Below are 18020 nucleotides of genomic sequence, written 5' to 3'. Positions count from 1 at the left end.
CTCAATGGACATGAATTTGAGTAGGATCCAGGAGTTGCTGATGGACAGGGAGGCCTGGCGTGCTGCAGTCCATGGGGTCGCAAAGAGTCAGATATGACTGAGCAACTGAACTGAATCCTTGAGTACGTGATGCCACAGCTGTGAAACTTCAAATCCTATTTTCTTGAAACTAGGGAGTACCCTTGGAGACAGAAAAGCTGATTAGGGAAAAGCCCATTTAGAAAGGTGGAGAGCAGTGGAGATGTAATCTCAACTTTATGAGTTGAGGCTGCTCTCAAAATTTCTAGGTTTCTAATTTCCATTTGCTTCTCTGCTGTTCTTGAACTGCTCATTTCCCCAACAGACTGAAACTTGGGAGTCCCCTGATGCCAAGCTGTGAAACAACAATTTGAACCTAAACCAAGATTTTACAAATAATCTATAAGTAGGATAAATCACTTATCTCTTTCTTATTCTCTCAAAGGGATTTCCCATACTGATACTTGAAAATTCATTTTAGTTGCAAAGGAGGCATTTGGAATTACAAATTATCATTCCTGCCAAAGAGAATAACATTCAAAAGCTACAATGAAACAAAGATTTGCAAGCATCTAGCTTTACATGCAGAGAAGGCAATGGCAAGCCACTCCAATACTCTTGCCTAGAAAATCTCATGGATGGAGGAGCTTGGTAGGCTGCAGTCCATGGGGTCGCTACTAGTCGGTCACGACTGACCGACTTCACTTTCACTTTTCACTTTCATGCATTGGAGAAGGAAATGGCAACCCACTCCAGTGTTCTTGCCTGGAGAATCCCAGGGATGGTGGAGCCTGGTGGGCTGCCATCTATGGGGTCGCACAAAATCGGACACGACTGAAGCGACTTAGCAGCAGCAGCAGCAGCTTTACATGACAGGTGAAAGGAGCTCACAGATGGCTCTCCTTTAGTAAATGATTGCCTTTATTCCTAGGTAATAATTGTCTCCTTTAGTAAGGATAAATTAAGGCGCTGAGAGGTAAAAAGTAAATTGAACAAGATTCTACAATACATTAAAGAAGAGCCCGGGGGAAGAGTACATTCTCACTAGGATAGATCAGAGGATCAGGCCTCTATCATAATAGCTACCATGCCTGGAGCACATTTCATATATGACTTGTAATTAAAAATGTGCCTGCAAAGTCTGTGACACTCTTCCTATACGAAAGTGTCCTATCTGAAGGTGTAGTCTAAATCCTCGGAGAAGGCAATGGCACCCCACTCCAGTACTCTTGCCTGGAAAATTCCATGGACGGAGGAGCCTGGTAGGGTGCAGTCCATGGAGTCGCTGAGAGTTGGATGCGATTCAGTGACTTCACTTTCACTTTTCACTTTCATGCATTGGAGAAGGAAATGGCAACCCATGCCAGTGTTCTTGCCTGGAGAATCCCAGGGACGGCGGAGCCTGGTGGGCTGCCATCTATGGGGTCGCACAGAGTCGGACACGACTGAAGCAACTTAGCAGTCTAAATCCTCTTCCCTTAAATACAGGCCTGGCTTAGTGACTCCTATCGAAGGACTAGATGTGGGATGTGGGGATGTCTCTGGTTGTCCAGTGGTTTCTACTTTGCCTTCCAATGCAGAGGTTACTGGTTCAATCCCTGGTTGTGGAGCTAAGATCTCACATGCCTCTTGGCTAAAATATATATATAAAAGAGAAGCAATACTGTAACAAATTCAATGAAACCTTTAAAAAATGGTCCACATCAAAAAAATCTTAAAAAAAAGACTGCCATGTGGCAGAACAGACAGTGAGTGACTTGGAAGCTAGGCTAGACAGTTTACGACTGTCTGGCCCTCTTCTACCTGGACACTTGCGCTGGGAATCTAGCCACCAGTGTGAGGGAGCTCAGGCCACGCAAGAGACCAGGTGTTAAGTGTTCCAGCCAATAGCTTCATTGGTTCCAGCTGACAGCCACCAGCAACCGTCAACCACGTTAGTGAGCAATTTGATGTTCCTAGTGCCCAACCTTACAGCTGAAGCCGAAGGGAGCAGAGACCAGCTGTCCCAGCTAGAACCACCCCAAATTGCAGATTTGGTGTAAAGTAAATGTTGATTTAAGCCACTGAATTCTGGGACTGTTTGTTAAACAGCAAAAGATAACCAGAAGTGTTTTTAATGTCATCTCTAATTCCCACTAAAAGCCTGAAAAGTAGGTACTGCTGTTTCTTTTTGATAGATGAGTAAACAGGTTCCAAAGGTGAAGTAACTATGGTTTCGCACTGTCAGGGCCAGGATTTAAGAGCTTCAAAAAAAAAATAGGCCTCCACTTCTCCATAGTGGCTTGCGGATAGAAGACTTTGTAAAGAACACATTTTACCCAGTATAACAGACAAAAATAAAAAGTTTTCATAATTGTTTTCTCTGCTGCCAAGACTCAGGACGGGAACTCAAGAGCTCACTCACTGCCCAATGGGCTGATTTCACAAGTGAAGCTTAAAGAAAGCAGGCTCATTGAAAGATATGTAGATTTCGCTATCCTTCCACGAGAAAAATGACGTTTCCCTCCACAGTCACGTATCATTTCATGGTCCCACGAGGCAGAAACGGGCTCGTGAAATTCCTGCAGACCGGGCTCACACGCGATCCCCGTTAAACCTTTCCTCCCAGCACGGCAGTTACTCTCATTGCTCACAGAGGAGGGGAATCATATTGATATTTTTGCCTCTTTGTGGCCCTTGTCTGCCGGTCCCAGCACTACGTACTAAGCGCTTGACATCTGCAATCTCATTTTCAGCCAAAAGCACTTGCACTTCCCCTTCCCGTGCAGACTAAGGAAAGATTCAGGTTACGGGGCGGGAAAGAACATTTCAATGAATGTGTCAGTCGCCCGTAGCTCATTCAAAAGCAACCGTGGCAGTTTTATTAACACAGCAACGCGTAATCTCGCTTATTCCTCATACACATAGATCATTGCAGTAAGAAGAGCGGAACTCAGTCAGAGCTTTGCCCAACATCACACCACCAGTTAAAAAAAAAAAAAGTCGAGGTTCGAACACACTCCGGAAGGCTCCACGCTCCCAGGTTCGCCTAACACAGAATCCCGCTCCCGAAGCCTCAGGGTTCTCCGCCGAGAACGGATCGTGCAAACGCAGCAGCCGCCGCGTTCCCAGGTTGCGGCCCCCAACCCACTTCCCGGCCCCGGCTGCCTTCCTCGGACGGCCGCCGGGCGGTGACGGAGGGCTCCAAGCTCCGCCCGTCCCGTCCTCCCCGGCCGCCCCGCCCCGAAGCGCGCGTGGGAACGCGGCGTCCTCCCCGGGGCTGCCCGCGACGACTGCCTGCGCGCATCCGGGAGGGCTCTCCCGGCGCCCGGCCCGGTCTCCACCCGCCGCCGCGATCGCCTCCCGGCCTCCGCCTCCCCGCCGCCGGGCGCACGCAGGGGCCGGCGCCCTGGGAGCGCGCCGCCGTGCTCCCCTTTTCCGGCCGGCACCGCCGCGGACACCTCACATCCGGGCGCGCGGCGGCGAAGGCGGTGCTGGGGCCCGGGTGCGTGGAGGGAGTTATTAAGGGGGAGGGGGCCGGGGAGGAGGGGCGGAGGGCTGGGCCGCGGTTACGGCGGCTGAAGGGAGACAGCCGGGGCGGGTGGGGGGGCGAGAGCGAAGGCCGCGCGGAGCAGCGCTCGGGCCGGCGCGGGCGGCGGGGAGGGGAGCGGCGGCCGAGGCAACCAGTAAGGGCCGGGCGGCAGCGGCGGGGTCCGGGGCTCCGCGCGCCTGGGCCCGCGGGGAGAGAAGGGGCGCGGGCGCGCTGAGCCCCGGGGTCGCGTGCGTGAGCGCGAGCGCCGGGGCGCGCGCGGGGGGCGGGCAGGGACCGGAGGCCAGCGGGGCGGCTGGCGGGCAGCGGGCGGGCTGGCGGGGCCCGAGCCGCCGGGCCGGGGCGGACGGCGGCGGGCCTGCGCCGGCTCCAGCTCGGAGCGCCGGGGCTGGGGGATTCGGCCCTCCCGCTCCCTCCGGCCCGCCTCCCCTCAGTGAGTACCGTCCCCGCCCTTCCTCCGAAGGCGGCTGCTGGGCCGGGGCCTGCGCGAGAGGCCGGGGGTTGGGGTCGCGGCCCCTTTGGATCTGAAGCCGGCGCTCGCCCCTTCCTTGGCACGGGCGCCCCTGACATGTCCACAGGTGCGGCGGGCCGGGCGAGGGGAGCTGTGGCCCCGTCCCCAGTCCCCTGCCTCCGGTAACAAGGGGCAGCTGGCGCCGTCCATTGGCAAGTGACAGGCACTTGCCCACTGCGCGACTTCCCCGATCCCAGCCCGTCTCCTACCTGCCCCCACTTCGGGAAACTTCCCCACTACCGCCGGACGGCCCTCACGAGTGGCAGCGACCAGTCTCGGTTTCTTTTTGTATTAAAGCTGCTTAAAGGCTGTCGCCTGATCTGGGCCCGTTCCGCTTCTGCTTTCCTTAGCCTGTTGATGCTTAGAGCTCTTTACGATAAGAGATATCCAAGTACCAGTGGTTTTGTTTCCAGTGGGTTCTGGTTTATAGAAAGGGTTTTTTAAAGGGAGTCCGAGATAATTTCAGTTTCTTAAACAGTGAGGACTCTTAAAAATTTATTGTTCTCGGTGACAGTTTTGTGCTGATTTCTTCCAGGTGCAAAAAACTGTCAACCAAGGAGCCATGGATAGAAGTGTGGGTGAAACAGAAAATGGAGATGCTTTTCTCGACCTGAAGAAGCAACCCGCTTCCAGATCCCCCCATCGCTATACAAAAGTAGGCTTTGTTACTAATGAAATAGTGTTTCTTTATAGGTGAGGAGATTGGTAACATTGTGCAGAAACTTCATTAGTATCGTTTAAAGAGGTAGTCTCATTCTGACTAACTATGTGGACTAAATATTAACTAGACTTAGTAAAACATTGCTTTGAACTTTTTTTCTGAAAGTACAAACACCCAGACTTTAAAATTTGCCCCTAAGTAGGCTTCCACTGAGAAGAAGGCAATGGCATCCCCACTCCGGTACTCTTGCCTGGAAAATCCCATGGAGGAAGGAGCCTGGAAGGCTGCAGTCCATGGGGTCTCTGAGGGTCAGACACGACTGAGCGACTTCCCTTTCACTTTTCACTTTCATGCATTGGAGAAGGAAATGGCAACCCACTCCAGTGTTCTTGCCTGGAGAATCCCAGGGATGGGGGAGCCTGGTGGGCTGCTGTCTCGGGTCGCACAGAGTCGGACACGACTGAAGTGACCTAGCAGCAGCAGCAGGCTTCCACTGAAGGCTGCCCAGATCCTCCCTGTGTGAATTTGTGGATCAGAATATGTTGGCACTTCCCTGGTGACTCAGTGGTACAGAATCTGCCTGCCAACGCAGGAGACCAGGTTTCGATCCCTGAGTGGGAAAGATCCCCTGGAGAAGGAAATGGCAACCCACTCCAGTAATCTTGCCTGGAGAATCCCATGGACAGAGGAGCCTGGCCAGCTACCATCCATGGGGTCGCAAAGAGTCGGACAGGACTTAGCAACTAAACAACAACGAATGTGTTGGCGCACACTTTGTGTAACAGCTGTGCCGCTGACTTACAGGCCGTAGAGGAAGGATTCCAGCTCTGGGATGCCTCACAGACATCAGTGTCCTCTGTGCTGATGTTTCCTTGAGAGCTGAACTCACAGGAGTACTCTGGTATGCTTGCCTGGGGAAACCAGATTTTTAAATTCTTTTTACGTGCTGTTATAAAATGGATATGGACTCAAGAAAGTAAGACTTCGATCATATTTCCCTTAGCTGAAGACTTGTGGTGATTTCAGCTCCTTTAGATGCCTGCTTTTCCTGAGGTGGTCGGGGGAGGAATCACCTCAAGGTCATGTGTTTATCGAAGCTATTGCTCCACTGTCTTGTGGGCTCCTGGCCGTTTCTGAAGCAGTTGATGCGAGCATTGAATTCTTTCCTGGTTCCCCGAAATGTTTTGGGCTGTAGTGCATTAAATGTGCTTGGGACTGCTGGTGGGAAGCGTTATGCCCCAGTTGGGCCTTGTATCTGTTACTTCTCTTGTATGAGCCCAATCAAGGACTCTAATGTGGTGGTTGTCCCAGGCTTCCCAGGATGCTGACTGGTTCGTGTTTTAAACTCGGGCCTTCTGTGTGCGCTGATGCTGCTGCTTTTAACTAGCTAATTTTAACTCTCTAAAAATGAATATTACTTCAATAACACTGGGTACTTTAATTACTTGATAAAATGCCCAATGTTATTGGAGTAACATTCATTTTTAGCATTAAAAAAAAAAGTCTTGAGGACAAGAGTGTTTTCACTTGTAAAAGGTTTTTGGTCAGTTTCTATCTTAACCCAATCTGTTTTGGCATAACAGAATATGCAGCGATAGAAAGCACGTGACTTCTTCATTCAGGTTTGGTTTTCCCAAATATAGTTTGTCTCAAACCTGAGAGTGCTTGAGTAGTATTTCACAACTTAAATTCATTACCTAAAATGTTGACAAGTGAAATCTGAATGGAGAAAGGCTTATTAAAAGAAAGGAAAGTGCTTTTATAAACTCATGTGAATTCAGGTCTCCCAGTTCTTTTTGAGAAAAAGTTCTGACTGGTACATTATGTTGTAGAATCCAGGCATAGAAGCTGTTGAATTATTTTCATACCTTGATTAGAGGGTAAGGTGTATATTTCATTTTTAAAATGTATATCCATCTTAATGTTATTTTTAGGAAGATATTATTATAATAATATTAAGATATTATTAATCTCTCAGTGTAGAACTTGTGAGTGTCTACAGTAAAGAATAAGAAGCTCAGTATTGCCTGTATTTGACAGTCTAGCCTCAGAATTCTGCCTCAGTTAAATAAATGTGCCTTAAAGAAATTTTTTTGGTTAATGATTGTTTAGATTCAACGGTCTCTATGCAGGTTACTTAGAAATAGTTGTACTTTCCGGCTCATTTAAGAGTTCTTAGTTAATGACAATTACAGGGGCTTCCAGGTGGCACTGGTGGTAAAGCATCTGCCTGCCATTCCAGAAGACACAAGAGACACGTGTTCAATCCCTGGAGTAGGAAATGGCACCCACTCCAGTATTCTTGCCTGGAAAATTCCATGGGCAGAGGAGCCTGGCAGGCTTTGCGGTCCATGGGGCTGCAAAGAGTTGGACAGGACTGAGCGAGCACACACACACACAATTTTAGGGTCACGATTGGGTAGTGTTGGGGTATTAGGTTAGTGCTTTCATATACAGGTGTATCAATACTCTGGTAATTTTATGTAGCGTTTGAGGCAAACTCGGCCTTTTTTCTTTTGAAGGAAGTTTAAAACAGTTCTGTGTTCTTAGCACTATAGTAAATGGTCTGTTGATTCTACTCCTGGAATGATATTTGAGCCATCCTCCTCCCTATCTACTTATTGGGACCAAACTGTTGGAATAAATAAAGCATTTAGTGATGTTTCTGCCTCTCTTTAACCAACTCTTTTAATGAGACTTTTTAACCAACTCTCAGGTGGGGCCCATTCTGCTGGCCCATGGACCATGCTTTGAGTAACAGGGCTTTCGTCTTCCGTGGGGAACTTGAAATATGGTGTTGATGTTGTCGAGGGACTCAGGTGCATAGTTACTCCTCAGGGTTCAGTTAGTGTCTGCTGTGCCTCCATGCATGTCTCAGGAACTCATGTAAGAGTCACACTGGAAATTTTCAGGCCTCCTCCTAAGCCTCAGTGATTATTAATTTGGATGGTTATAAGTAGACTTATTATATCACTTGCTATTTTGAGGGTTTTGAGCCCTTAATGTGTAAACCTACTCAGGTCCATTTTGCTAGATTGGCATTTTCCTAAAATCAAAAGCTATGATTTGGTAGTATTTACATGGTGCCTTTTTTTTGAGTGAATGCATTATGTTTAAGGACTTTGGAAAGTTATAGAGTGGGATCCCACATCAAAAGTCATGGATTAAAAATGGTTTAGACAGTGGTTCTCAAAGTGTGCTGCTTCAAGTAACATTTAGTGAAAAGTAAAAGTGTTAGCTGCTCAGTCATGTCTTACTCTTTGCCGCCGCATGGACGTTAGCCTGTCAGGCTCTCCAGGCAAGAATACTGGAGTGGGTAGCCATTTCCTTCTCCAGGGAATCTTCCCAACCCAGGGGTTGAACCTAGGTCTCCCGCATTGTAGGCAGATTCTCTACCATCTGAGCCCCCAGGGAAGCCATGGTTTAGTATCATCTGGTAAAGTGTTAGAAATAAAAATCTCGAGCCCCACCTCATAGGCATTGAATCAAACTCTAGGGGTAGGGCCAGCCATCTCTGGCTGAATAACAGGCAATTCAGAGAATTCTGACTCAGATTCGGGTTTGAGAACCATTCGTTTAGAAAACAGGAGGTAGTGAGGCTTACGAGTGGAAAAGGTTGGGGACTCATTGAGCTGCTGCTTACCTTCTTCGGAGGTCCTCTTTTACCAGTTCTTGGGATGTAGTACCTGCTCTTCAGTTAGTGATAGCATCTTTTGCCTGAAATACAAAATAGAAATGCTTGTCTCACTGCTCAGATCCTTGGTTTTTTTTTCTTCAAGTGAATAAACTGATTCTCTTAGATCAGAGTATTACATGCTTTGTGCTGTTCCTCTTTTGCTCCTGTAGCTTGCCACAGACCCCTTAATGAATGCTGTCACTTGCCAGTTGGACAGGGAATAAAAGCAGAGGACACTTAGAATATTCAGCATGATACTGACCAGTGTTAAGCATGCATGTTAAATCTACCACCTGAAAAATAGGTGTGGGATTATCTGAGTTGCCTGTGTGCTCTTCATTGCCTTGACTAGTTATAAACTGGCACCCTTTTGCCAGGGTAAGGATCTTTAAAGGAAACCGCCCTGATTTGTGGCCGGTGGGCGGCTGGCTACAGTGGCACAGCCATGCTGATGTCTTGGTCTTAGGCTTTGTTCTGTTTGTTTCTCTGCGCACGTGCGTGTTTGTTTTGCCATGCTGCATGGCTTGCAGGATGTTAGTTCCCCAACCAGGGATTGAACCTGGGCCCCAGCAGTGAAAGTGCTGACTGCCCGGGAAAATCATTAAGAAAACAGGCAAGCAACTGAAGTGGACTGCTTTGAGTAATCATTCTGGCCTTCTTAGAATCAATTGCGGGACTTGAAGTCAAGCCTTTGAGAATACCCTTTGATTTAAAGTCTAGGTTGAAATCAGTAGTCAGATAGTCAAGTCTTTACTATACCGAGATCTCGTTCGACAGCTTCATGGGTACATCGTAAATCGAGTTAATAGGTGGCATTTCAGTGAGGCACTAAGCTACAAACTTTTAAGCTAGCATAAAAATAGGGCTGCTTGTTTATATTGGGGAAAGCAGAATTACAGTACAAAAAAATCACGATACCATGTTAAAGTTTCTGCTGTCCAGAAAACCTAACTGGAAGTTCTTAGAGGGGGCTGACTGATACCACCGCAGACACTGTCTTGCTAGTGCTCTTTCCTACCTGTTCCAATTCTGAATCATCTGGAAAAAGTCAGGATTCACGGTCCCCTGCCCCCTTGGGTATCCTCTCCTTGCTCGTGGTGGGAACTTCTGGCTAGATAAGGAGCCAGTCATTTCACAATGGGAAATTGGGACACAGACATTTGTGGGCAGGGCCTTTGATTCAGGAAAGGTGCTCTGAGAGGAGCTGGCCCAGGGGAAGCCTGCCCAGGGAGCTGGCAGTTTGTTCGGGGTTCCTCGTGGTCTCAGTGGACGGAGACAAACCCAGCACTGATGACAGAGCTGCTGGGAGGGGTTGGGTGCCTTCCTTCATCCTCCAGGAGAACCAGTGGAGAGAGCAGGGGGCCGCCAAGACCCGCTGCCTGGTTTGGGACCCCCACTCTGCCGCTCACTTAACCCCTGCTGCCTTCAGCCATAGTCTCAGCTCTCTGACTCTCGTCCTTGTCCTCTGTGAAATGCAGAGAGAACAGTGTCTGCCCCATAGGATTTTTGTGGAGAATAAATGAGAAGATGGATGTCAAGTGCTTAGAAAAGTGCCTGACACACAATAAGTGTTAGAAACGGCTTATGATATAATAAGGGTAGGGAGAAGCACTGAAAGGCAGCTTCTTCAGATACCGACTTCAGACCCACAGGCTTACTTTCTGTGCGTCACAGTGACCATCTCCCTTTTAATGTGAAACCATAAAGCAGTATTGACGATACAGTGCTTCTACCCTAAAAATGATTTCCCTAAGTTTCTTTCTGTACTTATTTACTTGCTTACTTCATGTTTTACATTGCTTTTATCAGTTACGTTTAAAAGCCAAGGTTTATTTTTATTGTGTTGGCCAGATCAACAGAAAAAGCAGGCTCTCCATTTTTTTTTCTATTTCCATTTTCTCATCTTCACATGAATTCTTTCAGTAGAAGAAAATGTGGGCATCAAATCAGCCACCATTAGAGGCTTGTGTTGAATCCAGGTGCTGCATCCTACAGGGCCCTACAGGATCTAGTTTGAACCCTGGCCTGCTTGTAAGACCTGCTCTGAATGGTGCCCCTTCAGCAGACTTCATGAGTGGGGGGAGGGGAAGTGAATCCCCACACCCTGTGTCGGTCGTTTGCCATTGCCCGGCTGTCGTCTCTGGATGCCAGTACCCCACTGCTATTTTTAAAAGCTTTCTAAGCCTTTCAGAAAAGTCATGTGACTCACAGATTGAGATATCAAGTCAGTCAGCAACCATCTGAGAGCCTCATGGGCCAAGCCCAAAGTTAGTGGGTGTGTGGAGGGTGGAGACCAGGAGAGGAGGTCAAAGAGGGACCCAGCCCAAATGCTGTTCCAGGGACATCTGCCCTCTTCAGGAAGAGCAGGCACACAGGTGAGGTACTGGGTCACTTCCAGGGCACTTGGACAGCTAACAGTGGAATAGAAATATCCATGGTAATTGTAAACAATTGGGCTTCGGGGGCTTCCCTGGCAGTCCGGTGGTTGGAACCCCTCATCCCAAAACCGGGGGCATGGATTTGATCCCTGGTTGGGAAACTAGGATCCCTGATGCCACAGGGCACAGCCCCCCCAAAAAAAGTCTGGCCATCTTACTCGTATGAATTAAACTCAGCTCACAGAAGTAAAGAACATCTCTCTAAGTGACTTGTGTGAAATTCTATGTCAGATTGTCAACAGAATGTTTAGGATTTCTGCAGAAACTGTATAAGGTTTAACTATTGCTTTGGGCTTATATCATTTGATTTCTACTTTAATTCTGATCACTGAAAGTGGGTGCCCACGTTAGTAGTTCCCAAATAGATTGTTTGGGAAAGCTTGACACATTTTCTTTAAGGAAGGCTGCTAAACCTGAGAAAATACGTTTACACTTCTATGGGCCTGGGATCTTAGGGAATTAGCAGCGTATTCTTGCCCAGTCAGGTTTTAGTCACTTATGCGAAAAAGTAAGGTCTCAGATAATAGCTCTTCTCTTGACCAGATGATCGTTTCAGTAAATCTGTCCACGATGCAAGTTTCTGTAGGTTGTCAAAACTCTACAAAAGGGTAATCTCCCATCCCCTCCTGAAGTACTCATAGCAAAGGAACATACTCAGTTCAAAATGAGCACTCTGAAGTATTCTGCTTTTTGCCAAACTTGAAGCTTTTCTTTGAAAGTATCCCAGAGATATTCCTTTCCAGGAATAATTGCTGTTAAGAACTCCTGAGATGGCGAGTTCAAGAAGGCATCTCTTGAGAGATTGGAGAGCAGTGGGGCCAAGGGACAGCAGTCGTCTGCCTGTGCTGGCCACTAAGCCCGGCGCACAGGAAGTGCTGTGTGGACAGTTATGGAAGGGCAGACTTCGTGTTGCCTTAGCTGATGGCTCCTCTCCTCCCCACTCACGTGCTGGGTCCTCTCAGGCTGGGAAACCACCTTAAGCAACCTGAGGCATTGCTGAAGGTTGACAGGTTTAACTCTCTAAATCCCATGAGGAAGATCTCATTTTCCCCCAAATGTTGGGGTGGATGTTGGGCCACATTTTGAGAAACGTGTTTGGTTTAAAGTGCTACTTCTTAACCTCCTAGGGTCCAGTGGAGGTCTTTGGGTTGCCATTGGAGATGAACATTTATTGCAAGAATTGCACAAATGTGTTTATATGCGGTTTCCTCGATGCTGTGAGACTAGTTTTAGAAGGCCCTGCTCTCAAGAACAGTGTATAGTTTGACCTAGATGTTTAAAGATGTTATGGAAAGATGTTATTTCCAGCAATTATTACAATCCAAAAATTGTTTTGTTTTCCCAGTGCTTGGCCTGTTAATAAAGTAAATGACTCTTCATCGTCTGTAGACAGGTGGACTGTGTTTTGGCCATTGCATTTGGTCAGAGGCATACCCTGGCACAGGTGGCGCTGCTGGCATGGTTGGTGCCCACGTGCACCACCCTCCGTGCCTGTAACTGTGTGCATGTAACTCCCCTTCGCGCTCTTACATGCCTGTCAAGTTTATACAGTCACTTGAGCGTTCACACCTAGTACGTGCCAAGCATATAGTCAACAGAGAAAACTAGAATAATATGGGAGAGAAACATAAAAACTTTTTACCAATCTGAGCCTCTTTTCTGTATCTGAGAGTCGTTGCTGTTTATTAGTCCGTAATTAGAGTGATAGATCTGTAAAAAGAGAGTAAAACATTAACCTTTGCTAACTGAACCTCTTAGTTTGCTTGAAATTCTTTTGTTCTTGAGATAGAATTCACATAGATAAAATTCACCACTTTTAAAATATACCATTTAGGGACTTTCCTGGTGGTCCAGTGGTTAAGATTCTGAACTCCCAATGGAGGGAGCATGGGTTTGATCCCTGGTTGAGGAACTAAGATCCCACATGCAGTGTGTCCAATAAATAAAATATTTTTTTTTAAAGTACCATTTAGTGCTTTTTAGTAAATTCGAAAAGTTGTACAGCCACCACTACTATCTAATTTGAGACTGTTTTCATCTCTACAAACACAAACTCTACCCACTGGCAGTCACCGCCCGAAGTTCCCTTCCCCCAGCGCCTGGCAACCATCAGCCTACTTTCTCACGCTGTGGATATGCCCAGTTTGAAAGTTGCGTGCAGAGAGAATCACACAGTATGTGGCCTCTTGTGTCTGACTTCTTTCACTTAACGTAGTGTTTTCAAGGCTCATACTGTATCAGAACTCATTCTGTATTATTGCTACCTGTTGCGTTGTGTAGGTTTATAATTTTTCAGTTCTCTTTGGTATGTAACTAGGAGGGAATTGCTGGGTCATGTGTCTAACTTTTTGAGGAACTGCCACCATTTTCCACAATAGCTGCACAATCTTCCATTCCCATCAGCAGTGATAGAAGGCTCCAGTTTCTCTACGTCCTTGTCAACACTATTTTCTTTTCTTTTTTATTTTTAAACAGCCGTCCTGGTAGACATGAAATGGTATCTCATTTCAGCAAACAGCAATAGTAGTAATAGAGAACACCTATTACTTGGGCTCCCTGTTATTTGGAGTTAAAACATTTTAGAGCCACACTGTGTAGAAACTTTGTGTACTGGGAATGTACCTATTTAAGGATGAAGTACGCTGCACTTGGTTTAATAGTATGCTGGGGCTCTTTAATATTGGATTTGTGGGTGGTGAAGTGAGGGGTGTGTGCTCATCTTTGGGCTGCTTCAAACAGCAGAGAATTGCAGGGTTTTCTCCCTGCAGTGTGTGTATAAGTATTTCCTATATTGCAAGGTCCTTCCTGTTTTTACTGGAAAGTGTTTTAAGCCCTCTTGTTCTTAGGATTTCTGTGTTGTTACATCTTCTGTCGCCATAACTACTGTTGGTCCCCTCACCACCAAGCTGTGTCCCTGCTGCCTTCCTGGCGTTGCTCACCACGCAGATTTCTCTGGACTCCACTTGCTACTGCCAGTTTGCAGGTGGTATGTCCGTGCTTTGACAGTTTTTTCCGGAATTTTTAGCAGCCTCTAGACATTTTCTTATATTTGGGATTCTGTTTATCTCAACATTCCCAATTTTTCTAGGTATTTCTACCCAATTAATAAGACACAATTCATAAGTGAATCATAAATAAATGTCAATGCCTGATTGATATCGTGGTATTAAAACTAAAATGTCTTCTTATTCTCAGGCATTTTGCTGTCATGGAGAAAACATTTAGGTGCCTCAGGTGTGTGGCGACACACATGGCATGCTTCTGTGCAGTGATTCCTAAAGGCTGAGAGAGTAGCTCTGTCCCTCCATATTCACCCCAAGACAGGGGAAGCGGTGATCAGACAAGCAGCAAGTGTTCTGTTGAGGCCTGTGACAAGGGTGGTGGAGAGGCCCTGGTACAGTGGTATGTGCTTTTTCGCAAAGCAGTTGTAGCATTTTACTCGTACTGAAAGTTTGGGAATTGCTATTTTTAGTTGACTCTGAAAATGTTTATATAAAAAGGCGGCAATGGTTTTGTGTATATGCGTCTATATGAGCAGGTGTGTGTGGGTGTATAACATCAGTTCAGTTGCTCAGTCGTGTCCAACTCTTTGCAACCTCGTGGACTACAGCATGCCAGGCTTCCCTGTCCATCACCAACTCCCGGAGATTGCTCAAACTCATGTCAATAAAGTCGGTGATGCCATCCAACCATTTCATCCTCTGTCATCCCCTTCTCCTCCCACCCTCAATCTTTCCCAGCATCAGAGTCTTTTCAAATGAGTCAGTTCTTCGCATCAGGTGGCCAAAGTATTGGAGCTTCAGCTTCCGAATCAGTTCCTCCACTGAATATTCAGGACTGATTTCCTTTACGATGGACTGGTTGGATCTTCTTGCCATCCAAGGGACTCTCAAGAGTCTTCAACACCACAGTGCAAAAAGCATCAGTTCTTCAGCACTCAGCTTTATTTATGGTCCAACTCTCACATCCATACATGACCACTGGGAAAACCATAGCTTTGACTGGATGGACCTTTGTTGGCAAAGTAATGGCTCTGCTTTTTAATATGCTGTCTAGTTTCGTCATAGCTTTTCTTCCAAGGCACAAGCATCTTTTAATTTCATGGCTGCAGTCACCATCTGCAGTGATTTTGAAGCCCAAGAAAATAAAGTCTGTCACTGTTCCCATTGTTTCCTCATCTATTTGCCATGAAGTGATGGGATCAGATGCCATAATTTTACTTTATTGAATGTTGAATTTTAAGCAAGCTTTTTCACTCTCTTCTTTCACCTTCATCAAGAAGCTCTTCAGTTCCTCTTCACTTTCTGCCATAAGAGTGGTGTCATCTGCATATCTGAGGTTATTAATATTTCTTCCAGCAATCTTGATTCCAGCTTGTGCTTCATCCAGCCTGGCATTTCTCATGATGTACTCTGCATGTAAGTTAAATAAGCAGGGTGACAGTATACAGCCTTGACGTACTTCTTTTCCAATTTGGAACCAATCTATTCTTCGTGTCCGGTTCTAACTGTTGCTTCTTGACCTGCATACAGATTTCTCAGGAGGCAAGTAAGGTGGTCTCATATTCCTGTCTCTTTAAGAATTTTCCAAATTTTGTTGTGATCCACACAGTCAAAGGCTTTGGCATGGTCAGTGAAGCAGAAGTAGATGTTTTTCTGGAACTCTCTTGCTTTTCTATGATCCAGCAGATGTTGACAATTTGATCTTTGATTCCTCTGCATTTTCTAAATGCAGCTTGAACATCTGGAAGTTCTCGGTTCACATACTGTTGAAGCCTGGCTTGGAGAACTTTGAGCATTACTTGGTTAGCATGTGAGATGAGTGTAATTGTGCCGTAGTTTGAACATTCTTTGACATTGCCTTTCTTTGGGATTAGAATGAAAACTGATCTTTTCCAGTCCTGTGGCCACTGCTGAGTTTTCCAAATTTGCTGGCATATTTGAGTGCAGCACTTAAACAGCATCATCTTTTAGGACTTGAAATAATTCAGCTAGAATTCCATCACCTCCTAGCTTTGTTCATAGTGATGCTTCCTAAGGCCCACTTGACTTTGGACTCCAGGATGTCTGGCTCTGCTGAGGGATCACACCATTGTGATTATCTGGGTCATGAAGGTCTTTTTTGTACAGTTCTTCTGTGCATTCGTGCCACCTTTTCTTAATATCTTCTGTTTCTGTTAGGTCCATACCATTTCTGTCCTTTATTGAGCCCATCTTTGCATGAAACGTTCCCTTGGATCTCTAATTTTCTTGAAGAAATCTCTAGTCTTTCCCATTCTATTGTTTTCCTCTGTTTCTTTGCATTGACCACTGAGGAAGATTTTATCTTTCTTGCTATTCTTTGGATGTCTGCATTCAGATGAGTATATCTTTCCTCTTCTCCTTTGCCTTTAGCTTCTCTTCTTTTCTCATTTTCCACCTGGAAGCAAATGAGGATACCGAGTTACCAAGCCTCGAATTCTTACACCATTCTCACTTAAAGGAGCTTGGATTTCTCAGAGAAATGGCTGACTCTAAGACTAGGACAGGATGGGTACATGTAATGCAGAAAGTAAAAATGTGCTTTTTTAAAAATAATGGGGGACTTGCCTGGTGGTCCAGTGGTTAAGACTCTGTGCTTCTGCTGCAGGCGGTGCAGGTTTGATCCCTGTTTGGGGAATTAAGATCCTGCTTGGCAGGCATCACGGCTTAAATAAATAAAAATTCAAAATGATGAGGTGTGTCAAAAGGATACCGGAGCCAGTTTGAAGAGGCTGTCAGTTTGTGCATCAAAATAGTTAAGGAGAGGGATTGTGACTGTTAAGGACACGTACACCAGATAAATGGTATATGGGTGTTTGGGATGCTTTTTTTCCCCTTGCAATTTCACTATTCAATAAAAAGAAAATCTGTACCCTTGTAAGTTGGATTCTGATGCGTTTAAGACTAGTCAGGTTAGCTGAACATTTTATATAAACCTGAAGCTACCATGCCTTATCAGCGTTCAGTGTGTGGAGCATATTATTAGATGGAAGTTTATGAGAGAATGTGTTTTAGCAATAAACTGATCGCTTACATCATTTGCCAGTTACGCCTGAGCAGCTGTTGAGAACCTTGAGCCAACTTTGTCCTTTCAGGAGTAAGCCAGGGTGTAAATAAGTAAGAACTGTGTGAACTGCTTATGTAGACACTGAGTTACTGGTGGCAAAAGCAAGTTGAGAGTCTGTGACCCAAGAAACACTGTTCAAAATCACTGTATGTTTTCTGTTTCTAGGAGGAGCTCCTGGATATTAAGGAACGCCCTCATTCCAAACAGAGGCCTTCGTGCCTGTCTGAGAAGTACGACAGGTATTTATTGGGGTCCGCTTCTTGTTACACCAAACTTAGTAAATTAAGAGTTGTATTGTTTTGCTAGAATTAACAAGTGGGGAGATTTCAGGGGTAATGACATTCGGTTTCCACACGAATACATTGCAAGTAAGCTTGAACATAAGTGGCATCTCACTGCACTGTCTTCTTTATCGGCTTCATTATTAATTAGCTAAAATTCAGAGATATAAGCTGCAGGGAACTCCAGGGACACCTGAACCGGTTCCCTTTCAACTAACGCGTGTTGAAACTAAAACTAGAAAATGCCTTCGTCAAAGGCGCGTAGCCACAAAGCAGAGCTGACTTGAGACAGGAGCCCCAGCCAGGGTCTTCTCTCTGCCAGTGATTTTTGCACACGCTTTTGAGGGTCCTTCAAGGGCCTGCGCGGGTAGGATGGTCAGTAGAGCTCTGAGCCTTTTATCAGCCCCCTCCCCGCCAAACAGGAGAACCATTAGGCTAATCAGATTAGCTCTTTTGCATCTTGGGCTCCCTCAAAAGAAGTAGAAAGCTTTGGTTTGAGAAGGCCATAGCTAACAATGGTCTGAAAGTCTCTTAGAATAACCCTACATTGCATTTCTTATAGTTATCTTAAGACTCTAAGGTCACTTAAATATCAAGGTAAATACTTGATATTGGCCCACATTTTTTTTTAAGAATATAAAGTGTTTAATTGTTTGGTTAAAATAGGACATGCTTTTTTAAAATTTTTGTATATGGACAGTTCATAGGGGTGCTGAATCTGGACTCCACACCACTTACCCCTGGTAAGGGTGATCCTTGAATAATGGCTTTTCCAACTGGTTAGTATTTTTTGCTGAGTCTCAGATTAGCTGGAGTTTT

General features: G+C 46.0%; 1 protein-coding gene across 8 annotated transcripts in view; it reads left to right on the top strand.

Moving 5' to 3' along the window:
• The first annotated feature begins 3283 nt into the window (after window positions 1–3283).
• EIF4ENIF1 (eukaryotic translation initiation factor 4E nuclear import factor 1) overlaps window positions 3284–18020 on the top strand; it is a 39650-nt gene continuing 24913 nt past the window's right edge. For 4 of the 8 annotated variants that reach the window (XM_042234081.1, XM_015101724.3, XM_015101722.3 and 1 more), the window contains exons 1-3: window positions 3609–3683; window positions 4594–4713; window positions 17086–17159. In XM_042234081.1, the coding sequence (XP_042090015.1) occupies window positions 4621–4713; window positions 17086–17159 (167 nt within the window). In that variant the 5' untranslated portion in view covers window positions 3609–3683; window positions 4594–4620. Of the gene's footprint in view, window positions 3503–3608; window positions 3684–3818; window positions 4126–4593; window positions 4714–17085; window positions 17160–18020 lie in introns of those variants that run through there. The other 4 variants (XM_060401330.1, XM_042234080.2, XM_015101720.4 and 1 more) reach the window with 3 other exon arrangements.

This window comes from Ovis aries, chromosome 17 (assembly GCF_016772045.2).
Source record: "Ovis aries strain OAR_USU_Benz2616 breed Rambouillet chromosome 17, ARS-UI_Ramb_v3.0, whole genome shotgun sequence".
Lineage (NCBI taxonomy): Eukaryota > Metazoa > Chordata > Mammalia > Artiodactyla > Bovidae > Ovis > Ovis aries.
The sequence above is the reverse complement of the archived record's forward strand: the minus strand, read 5'-3'. Positions and strand labels throughout refer to the sequence as shown.